Source organism: Anser brachyrhynchus (genome assembly GCF_964034855.1).
Source record: "Anser brachyrhynchus genome assembly, chromosome: 13".
Taxonomy (NCBI): domain Eukaryota; kingdom Metazoa; phylum Chordata; class Aves; order Anseriformes; family Anatidae; genus Anser; species Anser brachyrhynchus.
Window position 1 is genome coordinate 17,714,305 of NC_137708.1, and position 17,086 is coordinate 17,731,390.

The 17,086-nt window shown below is 49.5% G+C and overlaps 2 protein-coding genes and 1 long non-coding RNA gene across 10 annotated transcripts in view; 2 read left to right on the top strand and 1 right to left on the bottom strand.

The window, feature by feature from the left end:
* LOC308177150 (uncharacterized protein) overlaps positions 1-3,342 on the bottom strand; it is a 23,423-nt gene extending 20,081 nt beyond the window's left edge. For 4 of the 8 annotated variants that reach the window (XR_013938921.1, XR_013938922.1, XR_013938923.1 and 1 more), the window contains exons 1-2: positions 3,205-3,342; positions 872-953 (exon numbers count right to left, since the gene is read on the bottom strand). Coding sequence is in view for 3 of the 8 variants with exons in the window: in XM_080553947.1 (XP_080410073.1) it covers positions 872-953; positions 2,129-2,276; positions 3,205-3,215 (241 nt within the window). In the remaining 5 variants the exon portion in view is untranslated. The other 4 variants (XM_080553947.1, XM_080553949.1, XM_080553948.1 and 1 more) reach the window with 2 other exon arrangements.
* FGF16 (fibroblast growth factor 16) lies at positions 2,864-14,031 on the top strand. The gene is made up of 3 exons (XM_080553946.1): positions 2,864-3,313; positions 9,461-9,564; positions 13,414-14,031. Exons 1-3 carry the CDS (start codon positions 3,040-3,042, stop codon positions 13,657-13,659), a joined length of 624 nt encoding a protein of 207 aa, XP_080410072.1. The 5' UTR covers positions 2,864-3,039; the 3' UTR covers positions 13,660-14,031.
* On the top strand, positions 3,546-5,897 carry LOC308177152. Its single transcript, XR_013938926.1, has 2 exons — positions 3,546-3,681; positions 3,771-5,897. It is a non-coding gene; the product is annotated as an uncharacterized lncRNA (long non-coding RNA).
* Positions 14,032-17,086: the final 3,055 nt, after the last annotated feature.

The following is a 17,086-nucleotide window of genomic DNA, read 5'->3' on the forward strand; positions in this document are numbered from 1 at the left end:
AATAATGGAGAGTTAAGTGAGGAATGCCAGCTTGGATGAGGGATTTCTCTGATTTTGTTATACATTATTTAAGTATGGAGATTTGTGGTTTCTTACTTTATCTTGGATTTTACTGTAATGTAATTGAAATCTGTTACTTTTTTTCAGTTTCCTAAGTATTCCTATAAGTAATTGTATGGATTTGGGTTTAAGGATATTGTAACGGATCCAGAGCCTGTTGAAGTCAGTGGCAGAAGCCTCCACAGCGTTTACTTAGTCCTTTCATAAGAAACTGTTTTTTTCTCTCTCTTCTTAATACCCCTATGATCTACCTTCAGACATATTTAGAAATTAGGTGAAATCCTGGTCTCTATGAATCCAGAGGCAAAACTCACTTACTTAATTCAGCAAACCCACGTTTTACAGAAGAGCGTATTTGATTGTACTGGGATCATTCACATTATATGAATTTCATGCATTAAATTCACAGCATTAACAGGATTATGACCTTAGCAATTATTCAGATTTGGGGTGTTCCTCCTCCCCTCCCCTTCTTGGGCTTCTCTCATTTTCAGCAGGCAGAGTTTGTTTCCTTCAGTTACCCAATCACACCTGAATCTTCATTATAAATAACACAGACATAAAAACACCATCTTTGCTGTGGGATGCCTGAACTCCACAGACATTGGTATCCCCACGTAACCATACATGACAAATAGCCAGCAAACACACTTGCGCAGATTTTACTACCTCAGGAACAGACTACGCTTTAAAAATACCCATGGTTTTAGGCTTCATGTGTCAAGTTCTGCATCAACTACACCCCTTTTACAGCTGCAGCTCTGACAGGAAAAAACACCCCCATCTCGCATTTAAAAACCAGATCCCTCACCCGCTGCAGATGCACGTGTGGATACTCCATGTCGTAATATCACAATTTTCTTCATGTCTTCACAACAGAGTGTTGCCCAGGCCTGTGGGCGAAAGGGGGATGCATGTTACGGTCATTTCAACCCTCCCTCTGCCTTGGGATAGATGTGGGGAGAAGCATCCCACTGCAGGGGGGGCTTAGGGGTGAACCCCCCTGACGGGAGAGCCTCCATGAGAGGAAGCCCATGAGGGCACAGATCCCACTGAGGGGAAACCTGCTGAGGGCAGAGACTGGCTGAGGGGTGAGTCCTCCTGAAGGGGGCTACCTGCTGACGGGAAGAGACCCCACCGAGGGGAAACCTGCCAAGGGGAGAGACCTACCGGGGGGAGATACTTGCTGAGGGGAGACCCAAGAGGGGACAGACCTGCTGAGAGGGAAAAAAACAGGGAGCGGTGAGTCCTCCTGAGGGGAGCTACCTGCCAAAATGTGAGGCCTGCTGAGGGGAGATCCATGAGGGATCGGACCCGCTGAGCTGACAGACCTACTGAGGGGAACCCTGCTGAGAGGCGTCCTCCCCTCCTGGTGGGAGCTACCCGCCGAAGGGGGAGATCCCTGAGGGGACAGACCCACTGAGGGGGAAGAGACCTACAGAGGGGTGAGTCCTCCTGAGGGGCGCTACCTGCCAAAATGTGAGACCCGCTGAGGGGAGATCCATGAGGGGACAGAGCTGCTGAGGGGAACCCTGCTCCTCCTGAGGGGAGCTACTTGCAGAGACCCTGTGAGGTGGAAGACTTGCTGAGGGGAGACCCACTGTAGGGGAGACCCATGAGGGGAAGGACCCGCTGAGGCAGAAGAAACCCACAGAGGAGTGAGTCCTCCTGAGGGGAGCTACCTGCCGAAGGGGGAGATCCGTGAGGGGACAGACTCGCCGACGGGAAACCCGCTGAGGTGTGAAGCCCCTTAAGGAGGCCGAGACCCTCTGAGGGGGGGGTCCGATACTTCAGCCCTGCCCGCTGTTGCCCCCCTCGAGGATCCACCGAGGCTGCAGCCCGAGGTGTCCCCAGCAGCAAAGCGAGCTGCCGCGTTTGCGGGCTGTTTTTTTGGGGGCTGTTTTTTGCCCGTGGTTCTTTCCCTCCCTTAGCGTGGCACGGGGCGATGTCGATCTCCGGCTGCCCTCAGCGCCCGGCCCCGGCAGGGCAGCGGCAACGCGGCGAGCAGCGGCAGCGCCGCCTGGCGGGGCCGGGCGGTGGCGGGGCGGCTCCGGCTGCGGCTCCTCACCGAGGCGAGGCACGGGCGCTGCCCGGCCGGGCTGGCGTTTTCCCCTCCCCTGGCGGGGCCCGCACGTCTCCCCGTGCCTGCCTCCGTCTGTCTGCAGCGCTCCCGGCAGCTGCTGCCACGGATACGGTGTCGGAGGGCGCGGAAACACCTGTTTGCAACGGGAGGAAGGTGGGGAGCGAGCCCGGGCTGCCCAGCGCCGGCCCCGGCCCCTCAGCGCCCGCCGCTTGTAAACCCGGCCGTAAAAACGCCGCGGGATCACTTTTCAAAGAGATCGCTTTGCAGCTCGGACGCTGGAAAAAAAAAATAAAAAAATAAAAAAAACCACACTCCTCGAGCCCTCTCCCCTACACGTTAGTTTTTCCACAGTGGTCGGTGTGAGGGGGGGGGAAGGACACGGCCGGGGCTGGAGGGCACTGACAGAACCTCGGGGGCCACGGCCGCGAGGCTCCGGCCTCAGGGGGCCCGGGAGGGGGCTCCGGGCCCCGCGCACCTCCTGGGAGGGAGCCGGGCCGGGGCCGGGGCCGCGCCGCATCCGCGGCTGCGTGCGGGGGCTCCGTGCTTCCAGCCGGGACCTGCCCGGAGCCTCGCGTGTAGCTTTTCCCTGCCGTTTTTTTTTTTTTTCTCATAATAAAAGAGGGAGTGAAGCTTTTATTTAAAAAAAAAAAAAAAAGGATTAGAGAAAGGAAAAAAAAAAAAAAGGCGATAGCCAAAGGGGATGCCAGTGAGGTGTGGCTTGCATTTAAATATCCAATATGTCAATGTAAGGGGAGTGTGTACGTATATAAAGTGCCGTTTGCATCCGCGAGCGGGCCCCAGCCAGCCATGGGAGGCGCGGGGAGCCGGGGCGGGCCGTGCGGGGCCGGCCGGGCTCTGAGGGGGCCCTGAGGGGGCCGCTGCTCGCCCGCGGCCCCATGGCCGAGGTGGGCGGCTTCCTGGGGGCGCTGGACCCCGAGCTGCACGGCTTGCCCCCGGCTCTGGCCGGGCTGCCCCTCGCCGACCCGGCCGGCTTCCTCAACGAGCGCCTGGGGCAGATCGAGGGGCGGCTGCAGCGCGGCTCGCCCACCGACTTCGCTCACCTCAAGGGCATCCTGCGGCGGCGGCAGCTCTACTGCCGCACCGGCTTCCACCTGGAGATCTTCCCCAACGGCACGGTGCACGGCACCCGGCAGGACCACAGCCGCTTCGGTAAGGGCTCCCGGCGGCAGGTGGCGGCCCGGCCCGGCGGCAGGTGCCTCCCCCGGCCCCGCTAATTAATTAGCCCGGCAGCCTAAAGCGGCCGGATATAATTAGCCTCCTAAACAAACGCGCTCGCTCGCCGGCGATGCGGGCGGGTTGTGTTTTCCGATTTCCTCCCCTCCCGGCGTCCCCGCAGGTGCACAGGGACGAGCCTTAGGAAAGAAAAGAGGGGGGAAAAGAGAAAAAAAAAAAATAAAAGCGGATGGGGGGACAGTGGGACGGCCGCTTCAGCTCTGCCTATGCCCCTGGACTTAAAACTAAGGCAGGCAAAAGAAAGGAGGGAGCACGTCGGAAAAAGCCAGAAATTTCTTTTTCGGGTATTTTTTTTCCTTTCTCCTTCTTCTTTTGGCCTCGGCAGATATTTGTGAGCTAACGTGATTTCTTCTCCTTGCGTGAATTTCATTAGGAATGTCTCCCCCAAGCAGGCAGGGATCGGTTGGCTGGATTGGCGTCTGAAGCTCTGTTTTGGGAGGTTGTTGGAAAGGAAAGGGGAAGCTGAAGGGGAAAAAGTGCTTAGGGGACCTCCAAAAGGAGAAGACGGAACAATAGGCAGAGCGCTGTGGATTTACCTTGCTGTCTGGGATAAAGCTGGAAGACTTCAGAGCTTGTATCTGTGTCACACAAGAGCAGGGATCTCTAATGAGACTATATGTAATCTTCAAAAAATGCATCCCAAGCCACAGGCGAAGGAGTACAGTAAGTTTGAGCAGAGCTAAAAAAAATTCCCGCTACTTCAGCATCTAGTGCAGGTGTCTGGGTAAGCTATCAACAAGTCCCATGCCAGTGATCTCAGCTATGTTGTCAACAGGTTGCAAGAAGTGTTCGCAAGACTTTTTACAGTTTTCAAGTGATTTAACTCCTCGGTGAAGGGAATTCTTTTTTGCCTTTAATTGTTTGCAACCGGTGCTTTCTGATACTTCAGGAACTCCGCCGCTGCCGCTATTGTTGTTGTTAGTTTAAGGCAGGTTTTTGGAACAATTGGAAAAGCTTATCTGTGAACTGTGCTTTCCATAAACACCAGGTGTGTGTGTAACATGTCCCTGCCTAAATCAACAAGAAAGTCATAACCTGCAGGTCAGAGTAAGGTACTAATGGGCTCATGGGGCAAGTGTTCTTTAATTACCTCCCGAAAGACACATATCTTTTAACCTTTTAAAAGAAACTGAAAGCGAACCCACTGCATCTGTTTGCTTTTTAGTTTAATCTGCCAAGTTAGTTTAATCTGCCAGTTCTTTTTTTTTCTTTTTTTACCTATCTTTATATGGGTAAACCGTTTCAGATGGCTACATCTATCTCAGTCCCATTTTTTTTAAAAGATTGAGTAAAATAAATGTATTTCCAAACAAATTTTGGAAGAATGCATTAAACAGGCTAAAACTTTTCATGAATTTTGCACACTTAAGCTTAAGTCACACAGTGTGTTCAATAAATTGAAACATTGGCATTCCCTAAGCGTTTTAGCAGTCAGCATCCAGCTACGTAAACTAGACCAGACTTCAGATATAAAATATTATAGTTTTCTGCTTCAGGGTTTTCCCAGAGGCAGTGTAAAATAAATAGTTATTTGTTGTAATTGCAGGACAAAGCCCCACAGGATTAGACTGGAATCCTCATGTTCAGATAAAGTTGGACTGAATCTCGCTGCAGCAGAGACTCAAAGCAATAACGTATTGGCACACAGTATTCACCATCTGCATTCAGTAGCCATGAATATTTAAATTCCAATGTTACTGGTATGGTTTGTATTAGGATGTCGTGTATCGATGCATTCCTAAATTTTGCATGCAGCAGGCACAAAGCAGTAACTTATTACAGAAACAGGCAGGCTGTACGGTGCTGGGGAACTACAAAACTAAACTGAGGGATACGGAGCTAGAGAGGTTTTCAGGGTAGCAGTTTGAAGCTGCCTTAAATCTAGGGGCACCTGGGGAAATACTTAGAAACCCTGTATGATGGTTTGGCAGATCAAGCGCACATGGCTGGAAGGTGCTCCCTGATCTCACGAGCAGATTATTAATGTGCTTGCTCCATGGATGGCTCGCAGGGACGCCCCGGCACAGGCATATATGCAGCTGCAGAAGGGATGTAGGTTGGAACTGGACTTTGTATCCCTATCTCTGATTACTGGAAGGGGTTCAGGAAAAGACAGGCAGTATCTGCACCTTCCCAGAAGTTAGCAGATGTGTAGGACATCCAGGTCTTTCAGGGAGAAAAATAATGAGCTGAAGCCCTGGTGATGGCAGTCGAGGTCCTAACAGGAAGGGTTAAGGGAGAGATTAATTCGTACCACAGAAGTCAAGGGATGTGCCCGTAGGAAACAGGGAAAGCAGCAGAAGCATCTACCCACAGCTCCTGAGCAGTCACAGCAACTATTGCCTCTCATCTGTTGAGGACTGGAGCTTTCTGAAATCACACCTGTCTCCTGGAATGTGACATTTTATACTTGTAAAAATACAGATTCACACAAGAATGACAGCGTGCAGCTTATTTTTCCTAGAGGAGGCTTAACGCAAAGTTTGGTGAAGCCCTTCAGGATCCTTGGAAGAAAGCTCATTCTTAGACGAGAGGAGTGCCCAAACGCTCTCTGAACTGGCAGCTCCACCTGAGTCATCCCAGAAAAAAAATGGAAGCGTTTTAAAAAATGTATCTGTCTTCTCACTGCATCTGCTAGGAACCTTCTTGTACAGAGACATAAAGGATGGTCAAAGGTTGGAGAGGGTTTGGACTGACATTACCACCCCTACGAGAAGAATCCTTCTGAGGAGGGAAGTGAGATAAGTCTGCCAGGAAAATCCTTGCCAGGAGGAATTGCTCCCCTTCTGCCTTGAGTCTGTTTTACACCAGCATTCAACAAGCGACTCCAACAGCGCTTCAGTGCAAGGGAGGAGAGGAAAAGGCCTCGAGTTAGTGCTGGAGACTACTAAAGGGAGTAAACAAAGCTCTTCTCGGGTACAAATCTGGTAATGGATCTGTAACAGAGCCTCTTAGAGAAGCTGGTGAAACCTCCAGAGAAAGTTTTGCAGTAGATTTTGACATTCAGACTCCAGTGCACCTGTTCCCAAACAGTTGTTGAGGTTTTTAGCTGAAGCTTTAGGTTTGTAGACATTGATACAACATCTGAGGTTGTTTCTGTACCCCGGCTCGTCAATACAGTCATGTAGGAAGAGACAGGTGCAGCAAGCTGAATTGTTCTTTGAGGGATAGTTTATAGTAATGCGAGAGCGTGTGGGGCTGGCCGCCACAGCGCTCAGGAGATCATTCAGTGCTTTGGTGTTAAATGAATCCAGTTGGAGCCTTAATCAAATCTCTCCTAATATTATCTAAAAAGACTCAAAGAACAAACAGAATGAATAATCAAAGCATGAAAAATGAAGCAAGTCCTGAGGGAAAAGAAAACAAGAGAAATGGGAAAAAAAAAAAACACCTCATGGTCTACCACAAAAATACACCGCTACAATTCGAAAGAAAATTCTTGATCTGGCCCCAGTGGCCACTCCCTGTGCTGCTGGAGATCAGATGTACGAAGCTGCAATTTTGTCTAGCAATTGGAGTGAGCTAAGGACAGGATGGATATTTGCCCACATTTTTTCAGCCTTCACTCCGTCTCCTGACTTTTGTGGGTTTAAGTTACGTTCTTAATGCTATTTCAACAGAGTTGTCTTCCGTGCCCGTCTCCAAGTGCCATCAGAGATCAGGAGAGGGGAGTACTGCAAGTGACATTGTCAGAAGAGGTTGTCACAGGTCCACCTTGCAGAAATCTCAGTTGCAAGAACAGCAAGTGCACAGCTAACGTGCACCAGAGGAGAGGTGTCTCGCCCTCTGGGAAGGGCCAGCGCTGCTCTGGGATGCCCTTACCAGGTCTTTGGAGATTGGCTTCAAATGCCACAGACAGAGCCTGCTGGTGGGTAAACTCAAGAAGAGCTTTCTGCTTCCCTTTCTCAAACATCCCTCAGTTCCTAAACAGGACTGGGAGCATTTTCCTGCTTCCCAGGGACGACTGAAGGTAAATCTAAAACCAAAAGCAAACCAACCAACCCAATTAGTGCCAGTAAGGAGGTCAATCTATGGCTCTCCAGTTATCAGACATTTTTCACTTGAATATCCACTTGTCATCAGCCTGGGAAGGACACCCCATTTCTAGGGATCCCTCTACTCCTTTCCCCCTGTATTACTTTTTTCTTTATTTTTCTGAATAACCGTACCACTGTTCAAAGAGGGTTGAGTGAAGTTCCCGTTACTCAGAAATAGCGGCTGTCCTCATTTTTGTCCTACAGGTGGGGAAAGGGAAGTGCACAGCGGCTCGGTAACTTGCTCCATGTTTCAGGACTGGTGGGGAGCGGAGGCAGAAGAAAATGCTTCATCCTGCACCTCTTCCCTCCCTGCTCATACCTCTTTTCAGATAAGAAACCCTGAAGCTAGGTGCCCGAAGAGCAGAGCCAGGTCCTGGTCTGCCTGCCCTGGAAGGCTGCCCGTGCGCACTGCCTGCTCTGAAGGCAACGTGTGTCCCAGCCTGGGCACGCGGGGGAAAGGAAAGAACCGACTCTCTGGGAAACCAGTAATTCTGGAGTCCCTTGAAGAAAACGTGGGACATTTGGAAAGGCTGTGCTTTCTTTGTGTTTTGTAGGATCCGATAGAAAACGAATGCAATGATGCATTGTGCTGGTCTCCAGGAGCCCAAAGCCCCACGGAGGACAAGTTACCCTGCTCTGAGTGTAGCTGGGCATATTTCAGCCTGGCAAATTTCTGCACTGGTCTAAAATTCAAGTTGTCTGTTAGCTTTCGTGTTTGTCTCAAGGAATTCCAGCTCCTGAGTCCGAATTTCATCTCCACCCCGCAGCACCTGCTGGCTCCAGGGAGGGCTGGATCAGACACACGAGCCGTAGCGTAGACAAAAAGTCTGACATGAGGCAGTAAGACTAATTCTTGCAACTGGTGTGGCTGCCAGCACCTGACAAACCCGTCTGCGCCGGGCCGAGGGGTCCGTGGCTGTGTATCTGTCCTATATTTAGGCGGTGACACCCTCTGAAAGTCATCACATCCACACCTGACCGTGCAGAAGATCCATTTCCAGAGCCGAGGGCTGACTGCCGCTGGAGTCAGCCGGCTCAGGTGGCCGTACGTCACGCGGTGGTTTTAGACCCAAGGCATACTTTTCAGAGGAGCTCTGGGAGGTAACCCGATCGGAGAGGCAAGGGGCGATTGCTCGGGACTGGACATTTTGGGAGCTATATTAAGGCACCTGGAGCCAAGCTAAAGGTTAGAGCAACTTTGCCCTCCTGTCAATGGAAACGCCCTACCCATTCATTAGACATATCTGGGATGGTGAGAACCCTCTTCCTGCCTCTACTGCAACCTCCTGGCTAACTCATTCAGTGCTGGACGTGGGCAAAAACTGCCTGCGACCTCTGGATTGGGAGCATGTGATATATTCAGAGTCTAACACAGTCCCTCTAGCACCGCCGGGAGGCTTTTCCATGGAGCTTGAAGGGGGCAGGTGGCAGGTGCGTTTCTACCTGTGCATATCTGAAGTTGGTTTTATCCCTGAAGATTGCATACATTTTGGGGTGGCAAGCACCTCACTGCAGCAGCGGGAACAGGGCAAGCCTCACAAACACCTTTTCTAGTGCTTTTTATTTATTTTTATTGAAATCATCACTTTAAATTGTGTGGGGCTGTCTTCTCATACCAGAAGCTCTGTGGGGACAAAACTCACTTTGCTTTCGGTGAAGAAGAAAGACCCAGTGTGGTAAGAGTCTTGTAAAACTGCTAGTGGGCCAGGCACACGTTTCTGCATCTCTCTTTTTGGTGATTAAAAAAAATAAATAAAAGCAACAGCTACGCCTAGCACTCCTTTTCTCATTAGTAAAGGTCATTTCCCTTGGACAAGTCAAGTTCATAATGCTGGGGAGAAGTTTGGAGTGGAAATTGAAGGATTGCATGCGTGTAGGACTAGAGATTTAAGAACTGTGCAGTTATAAATAAAGCAAGCAAGGTCTGTGAGAAGCTCTGTGTTTGGGAAATGCTGTTTCATGTTTGTCACTTGAGCCTGGTGTCAGTTTTGTCACCTGTATGATTTGCATTCCTTTTCTGTTTTAGGGATTTTGGAGTTTATCAGCCTGGCGGTGGGGCTGGTTAGTATCCGTGGGGTGGATTCGGGACTCTACCTCGGCATGAACGAGAGAGGCGAGCTGTATGGGTCGGTAAGTTTCAGATCTCCTGACGATATGAAATATACAGCATTCCAGGCTGTGGGGCCTCATCAGTGACACCAGCTGTGTCCATCACAGGCCTCCAAAGTCCTTGTGGTGCCACATTCCTCCATCTTACCCACTGGTGTCAGAGCACCAGTGACAGATACAAAACAGGGGATTACAGGGAGGGGGATGCACTCACGCAGCGATGTCCAGCACAGGGTGCAGCCCCCGAGCCCTTTGTGGGAGTTTACTGGCCTTCAGCCTTTTGGAAACAGGGCAGGAATGGTCAACTAAAGGCACAGGAGGGAAATTTAGTATAAAAACAGGTGGTATTTGAATATTTTCACAAGTAACATCACATTTATTGCCCACATGCTCAGGATCTGCATGTATCTGCAGGTCTTACATTTGTGTTATAGTTCTCTCATGGAAGCTGGAAGTGTGGTATAAGTGTTATTTTTATTATAGCATTTTCTACAACTCCTTTTAGGACTTTAGGGAAGTTTCTCATAATTTTCTAAAAATACCCTTTCAGACTGAAGTTTTTCTTGTTTTGCCAAAAGCCACAAGTAAACTTCTTGCTAGCTTTCCTCTCAACACAAACTCCTTAACACCTAATTCAGTAGATGGGGCTGAAATGCTGCAGGTCCCCCATGGGTGCACCCAGTAAGAGCTTTGCCATCATGGGTTAAGTCCCCATTGACTCAAAGAGAGCCAAGCTGTCCTCTGCTCACTTCTACTTGAGTGTTTAGGCTTGTAATCAAAATGCCAGGTCTCAGTAGCTGGGCAGAGTCCTTCCTACAGGACTCAATTCCTAATTATTTAATTCAATATAAAATAATTATTTCTAGTTAGCTAGAAGAATTGCTTCTATTCTGAAAATTAATTGCATTCTAGATAGCTTTTTTTTTAAGGTTATTTTTCTGTAGCTGCTGCACTGCATCAGTGCTTTTTCATCAGATGCCCCATTGCCTTGAATTCAACTCATCACCAGGGTGTGGTTTTTTTAAATGCATCTTTCTAGATCACCACCCTATGTGAGGACACTGATTTTTTTAAGGGTGGATCACAATAATTTTAAAATGACAAAATAAATCGGCTTTAAACCAAAGTGGAAGGCACAAACTTCCTCTGCCCAAGCCAGATCAACCTCATAGTGTAGAACTTTTAACCTCGTGTTCAATGCACATAGAGAAGCCTTCAGAAAACTTCTTCGAGAACAGTAATGATAAAACATAAGTTTCCATCATCTTTTCTTCTCCGATTCCCATCTACTGAGACTGCTATAGCCACTTTCACTACTTTTAAGGTTCAGGTACTGAAGTTTATATGAGATAATCAAGTACTAGCATTGATTGATAACTTTTCTTTTTCCACTTCACTTCCTTAATGATATCTACCCAAAACAAAAGAGCAGAGACAGTGATTACATTACAAGCATGCAAGACAGATAAAAGGTAAAGTCACCAGGAATCCATAAAACACAGAAATTTTAAACTTCAGAAATAGGCTCAAGCCTAAAACCATGCAGCAGGACCCCTCCTGTTAAAATCCAAGGCTCTTCAACAGCTCCTGGAATTGCAGCTTGTACTCATTCACGCTGAAAATGAGGGCACAAACCTGCGTATCTCCTTTGCTTTCAAGCCCTGCAGCTCTGATCATGAATCAACAGAGTTAATTAAGTTCCAGGGCCTGTCTTAATGCTACCTCACAGAAATAACAAAAATACAGTTTTACAAGACTACCTGGAAACAGAATTGACCTTAAGGCATAATCATGAGAGTTTTCTCTGTTGTTGCATCCTGCACACTAGAAAACACACTGGACACTGCAGGGATGACAGTGACCACCAATCTGAATTGTACAAAAGTCACAAGCCAGGTCCCCAAATAACCCTGAAGTTTTAAAATACGTAATATGTGGGTTGTGCAATGATGGCTTTTCAAAAGGGAAAGCCACTACAGCATTCTTACTTACAGGTCCATAAAGCAGTGTGTAACAACAGCATTAGCATTACAATGGTATTTGAGGAGATTGCAGGGGAGTGGTATTTTTAAAATTTCTGCAAGTGTAGTGTTCCCCTCAGTGCCAACTTTGCATGCTGCGCTTATTGATTTAGCAGCATCAAACACCAGAGTCAACCACTGCCACAAAGACACACGAGGTCCTCTGGGGAGTGCCCGTCAGCCTGCCCTGTTAGCTGTGTCCCACCGCTTCTGCTACGTTTTCCACCGATTTCAGGAATAGAAGCAAGTACCTGGAGCAGTAAGAGTCCTGGGCAGTGCCCTGCATCGCCTCAGGCTCAGTGGGGACAACCCAGGGCTGGGAGGAAAATAAATGACAACCTGCGGAGTCACCCGGGACCTGCAAAATGTTGTACAGAAACCCAGTGCCTCCAAACAGCCCAGTGAAAGGCATGCAGGTGGGGACAACGCAGCAGCGCTGCACTTCAGTTAGTCAGTAGCTTCCAGTGTGTTTTGAGTAGGTGCCATCCTAGGAGGGGAAGAAGTGCATGTTCATTGACAGATCTGGGAAGAGAAACCTGCAGTTCCCCTGCTCTCAGATGACACGAGCTGTGGCGGAGGCTTTTGGAGGACTCATGAGTTTCCTCAGGGTTTATTTAATTAGCAGCAAAACATTCAAAACAGGTTCTGAGCGCAGGTGAGCTCCTGTATCTTATTACAAAACATCCACTGCAGGCAATAACATTTACTTAGCACTCCATACAGCATAGATAAGACACATTCCCTACCCAAATAGTTTACCGTGTGGGTACAGTCTTTGTAATGTTCTAGCATCCTACGTCTGCAGCCCGCCTTTCATCTGAAAGGCCTGAGCCCCTCCTGGGCGATCCCCATGGGGTCTGCGGGTCCCCTGGCACTCAGTGCAGCCACCCCAGAGCCCCCCAGGTCCTGGTGGGGCTGGGGACAGCCCCGCTCCTCGCTGCGACCCGGCCCAGCCCGACAGCTGGCACGGGAGAGATCAGAGCCCACGGATGATGGCCACTGCCTGAAAAGCCACCACGTGCTGCCAGCAGCCCCCGGGGTAAGGGCTCAAGGGGCTGTGGCTACGTGACACCGGTGGCATCCATCCCCCAAACCCGGCGTGTGATGCCCCGGCCATGTGCTGGCCTTGCGCCGAGGCCGGTGCTGGCACGCACTCATCGCATCACCTATCGCCGCCGTAAATCTTCCCTGGGGTTAGGCATCCCCGGGGCGCTGCTCCCCATCCAGACCTCCCCACGTCTTGTTATGCCCTCACATCACAGCTATCTGGCGCTTCAGAAGATGAAAGGCCTGAGGAATGCTTTCATTCGTATTGCAGTGTGTATTATTATGTGCCTTGAACTTTCAAACATGCTGCTCGCTCGTCCTGCCGGGAGGTGCCTCGCGCCGCAGCGTGCGTTCGCTGTGTGTGTCACCTGTGCGTGGGGCTGCCGGGGGGACGGCCCCAACTGGACACCCCCTTCCCCAGACAGGTGCCGGTCCCACAGCCAACGCAGCAATCTCCACGTTCACACCTCGACCACAGACATGTGGCTGCCAGGTTTGGAGTTTTGCTGCAGCCGTGTTTTATTTTTAATGGAGGGCCTTTGCAAAATGCACACCCACCTTCTCCTTCCGTCTCCTTCCTCCTCCAGCTTTGGAGGTCTTTGGGCCCGGGCTTGTGCCCATTTCCAGCTTTCACCCATGAGAATCATCCCCAGCAGCACAGTCCCCTCCTCAGGGGAGCCAGAAGCAGGTAGCTAGGAAAATTATAGGAAAAGAAAGTGAAGGAAATAGGAAGAGATCTTTTTTTTTTATTTTTATTTTTTGACACCCATCTTTTTCTTCTCACATCTCTGCCCCAACGCAGAAGAAGCTCACAAGGGAGTGCGTTTTCCGAGAACAGTTTGAAGAGAACTGGTACAACACGTACGCCTCGACCCTCTACAAGCATCCCGACTCGGAGAGGCATTACTACGTGGCGCTGAACAAGGACGGCTCCCCCCGTGAGGGATACAGGACTAAGAGACATCAGAAATTCACTCACTTTTTACCGAGGCCTGTGGACCCTGCCAAAATACCTGCAATGTACAGAGACCTCTTCCACTACAGGTGATGTTTCCTGCAGCTGCCCCGTCAGTGTACATACTTGGGCTCCCAAGCTTTTTCCCAGAGCACTATATTAATAGTCATTCCATCATTCCTGTAAATGTAGATGACATAGGAAAGCACTTACATTGAATTCAGACACTGCTGTTCCTCCTTGTTTCAAGCGTATATCGAACGTGGGTTATTTATGGGGGTGGGGATAGGGGAAGGGAGGGAACCCTACATATAATCTTTCATTTTCATTCACTTTCTTTACTCGGTGGCTGTCAGAGAGGCTGAATATTCAATGTTATGGTTGCTTAAAGGAACAAATAGGCGAGCAAACTTGATCACTAGGGGGGGGAAAAAATAAAAACAACTAAAAAAAAAAAAAGAGAAAGGAAGAAAACAAAAGACCACAGAACTGCTACAGATGCTGCTGATAAGCTTGGGATAGTTACCGGCAAAGAAGAAACCTTTCAAATGGTGCCCTGCTTCAGCGGCCCAGGAGTTTGCTACGTGGATGATGCTACAAGGACTGGTCCTGATGTGTGGGGTGTTTCCTGCTGTTGGGGTGGGAAGGGGGTGAGGAACATTATTCAGATGTAAGCATGGATACTGTGCATAGGGACAAAACTATTTATAAAATGTATATGATATTTATTTTATATATTTATTTATTTCAAAATAATTTTATTTTTAATGAGAGATGCTATGACCGGATTTTCATCAGGAAGAATAAGGTCCTACTGAAACAGGAAAAAAAAAAAAAAAACAAAGAGTTTTAAGAGCTTATTGGCAATAAAATTGTCTTTATATTGTAGATTTCTTGCTAGCCCTTTTTTTTGGTGCTCCTTAACAACTAACCATGTATTTTCTGATCAATGTGAAGATTAAGACCATCTATAAAAAGGCTTTGGACTTTTGATAAATTTCCTAAACTCCAAACTCTTACAGAAGGGCAACATCAAATTATAGCTGGAACGGCTCTGGGAAGTGTGACCCCCCCCCTGAAACAAGCAGCTGGACATAAAACGAAGCGTGGGAGCTGAGAATGGCAGAGCCAATCCTCCCCTTTGTGGTGCCAGGGACAAAGTCAGCCCTCAGGCCACACCAGGCACCAGGCATGCCACCACTCCTGAAGACCTTGTGTAGGATTTCCCAGGAATACGCACCCCTGCTGCGGTGCAGGGAGGAACCGCCCAGTTCACACCTGTTAAAACCACCCGGCCTCACACCTGAACTCTTACCTGAAGCATTGTGGAAAAATCAGTGAAGAAAAAGCGGAAAGCAACAAAAGCAATTAAAACCCACTCATTTGTAAGTAATTGCCACGGATGAAGATTATCCCTGCAGGCAGCGCTTGGACATTCATGGCTGCGTGGTGCAGAAAGTGCCTGGGCACACAGTCCCCCCAGTTTCCTCTGCCTCCCGGCGAGCTCAGCCTGAGGTCAGCAGGCAGGGTTTTCAGTGCAGGGTGGGAGCAGGAATGTGTCACTGCTACAGCCCCTGCACAGCACAGACAAGCACCTGGTATGAGACGTAGTTCTCTGGAGCATGCAAAAATATGTACAAATGCAGATGTTGTGGCTTTGGGTTGGGGTTTTCCTTACCACAACTTCATTTTTCACGGTATAGTTTCTCAGTCTCCACTTCACAAAGCAGGCTAGGGAAGATCTCAGCTCCTTCAATTCCCAGGACGATTTCACTGAAGTAGGAGCGACCCACACCAGCTTCTTCATGCGCTGTGTACCGCTAACAGAGCAGCAGCTCCTCCTGGCCATCTCTTGTCCTCTCCGCCACCTCCCAGGTCCCTGCTGCAGCCTTTGCTATCCAAACATCCCAGCCGGTGCCGCAGCTGTCCCAGACAACAGCCTGCAGACTGCAGTGAAAAGATTAAAGGAGCTTTACCTTGAATGATCCAGACACGGAGGAATTTAATCGTGTGTTTTAAATAAAAAAACGTTTATTTACCTTTTTCCTCTGAGTCATCGCTGAAACATCTAATCCTCAGTGGCCATGTCAGAAGCGTGATCGTGAAAAGCATCCTAAAATGTACTTTTTATGTTAGCAAAGGGAAACTCTCAGACCTTCAGCTTCACTCTGCAGCCTTCTCACAGCCTCATTCCATGGGTGCTTGTGGCCATCCACGGGGTCCCAGCGGCATCGCTGCTGCAAATGCTGTCCCAAAGAGCCCAGCTGCCTCTGCAGGAGTGGGGCGAGGGATCCTACCTGCCGGCTCACCCCTCTCGCCAGCTATTGCTTCCTTTTACATTTGAAGGTAGTTGTAATGCTGAAAATGCCGCTTCTCATCTCCAAAATGAAAGTCAAAACTGAATCTCAGCAATGTGCAGTACGTGTTTTTCACCAACCTGACAGGGAGCTGATTTGGCCCATGGGCGCAATGCAGCGGGCTCGTTCCTCTGGCAGCAGAATCCAAGGTCTGCCGCGGAAGGAGGCTCCTCCTGCAAAGGGCTGCGCAGGCGTGAGAGTGGAAAACTTTTCAGGCTTGGGGTTCGAAAACACAATACCAGCAGTAAAATGCACCAAGAACTCACTGTAAGGGTTGGTACCACCACCACCACCAAAAAAAAAACACCACAAGAACCAACAAAAACAAAACCTAAAGATTTTTTTCCTCCAGTAGGAGCCTTATGCCTACGTGTTTCCCTTCCCCCCGGGCTGTTTTACATGCAAAAAGCCATGTATCTTAATACACAACAATAAATGCAACAAAAGGAATTGTTTTTAACAGTTCTCCAGCTGGAGAGAGCTGGGCATGTAATAACTGAGACCTGCACAAAGCAGGAGGAAGGAGGTAAGCAGCAGAGATGGACAATTTCCCAAGTCTCGCTGCAGCGTGGTGTGGAAGTGGAGGAAAGCCCTTGGCATGAGGCTGAAGCAGCACCCAGCGCATCACAGCATAAACCTGGCAAAAGCAGTCATCCCCCCAGCTTTAGTGCATGATTGGAGGCACGGGTTGCTCTCCTGGGCAGGAGAGGTGGCTCAGGGCTGCCCAGCGCCTCCTCTGGAGAATGCAGTGGAGCCCAAAACACGAATGCGAGTGGATAAACTCCTTGTGGACAGGTGAGGAAGGTGCCCTCCAGGGCAGGTACTGCCCCGCTGGGCTGTCTGACAGAGGTGTGTCAGCTGCTGACTGTGGCCGAGACGTCCCTGAAAGGACACTTGGCTACAGCACGTCCCCGAAGGAGAAGAACCGAAATTCTTGTTGATGGCGAGACAAAGACATCTGCATCCCTCAGGACAGCGCCGGCAGAAGACAATCCTGGGGACCCGAGCCGAAGGGCGATGTCCTCTCCTACATCCCAGCACCTGGAGTTGACTCTCAGCCTTGAGGCTTTGCTGAAGCGTAACAGTCTCGGCAACAGGAGCTGTCTGGAGGGCAAAGTCTGTCTCCAACTCAATCCAGAAAGCTTCATAAAGACAAAGACACT

What these genes read in the sequence shown, in the direction of transcription:
- FGF16 (XM_080553946.1), top strand. Translation starts at nt 3,040, where the DNA reads ATGGCCGAGGTGGGCGGCTTCCTGGGGGCGCTGGACCCCGAGCTGCAC. An exon ending in GCAGGACCACAGCCGCTTCG is followed by an intron (nt 3,314 to 9,460) that starts GTAAGGGCTCCC and finishes TTTCTGTTTTAG; the next exon opens with GGATTTTGGAGTTTATCAGC. An exon ending in GAGGCGAGCTGTATGGGTCG is followed by an intron (nt 9,565 to 13,413) that starts GTAAGTTTCAGA and finishes GCCCCAACGCAG; the next exon opens with AAGAAGCTCACAAGGGAGTG.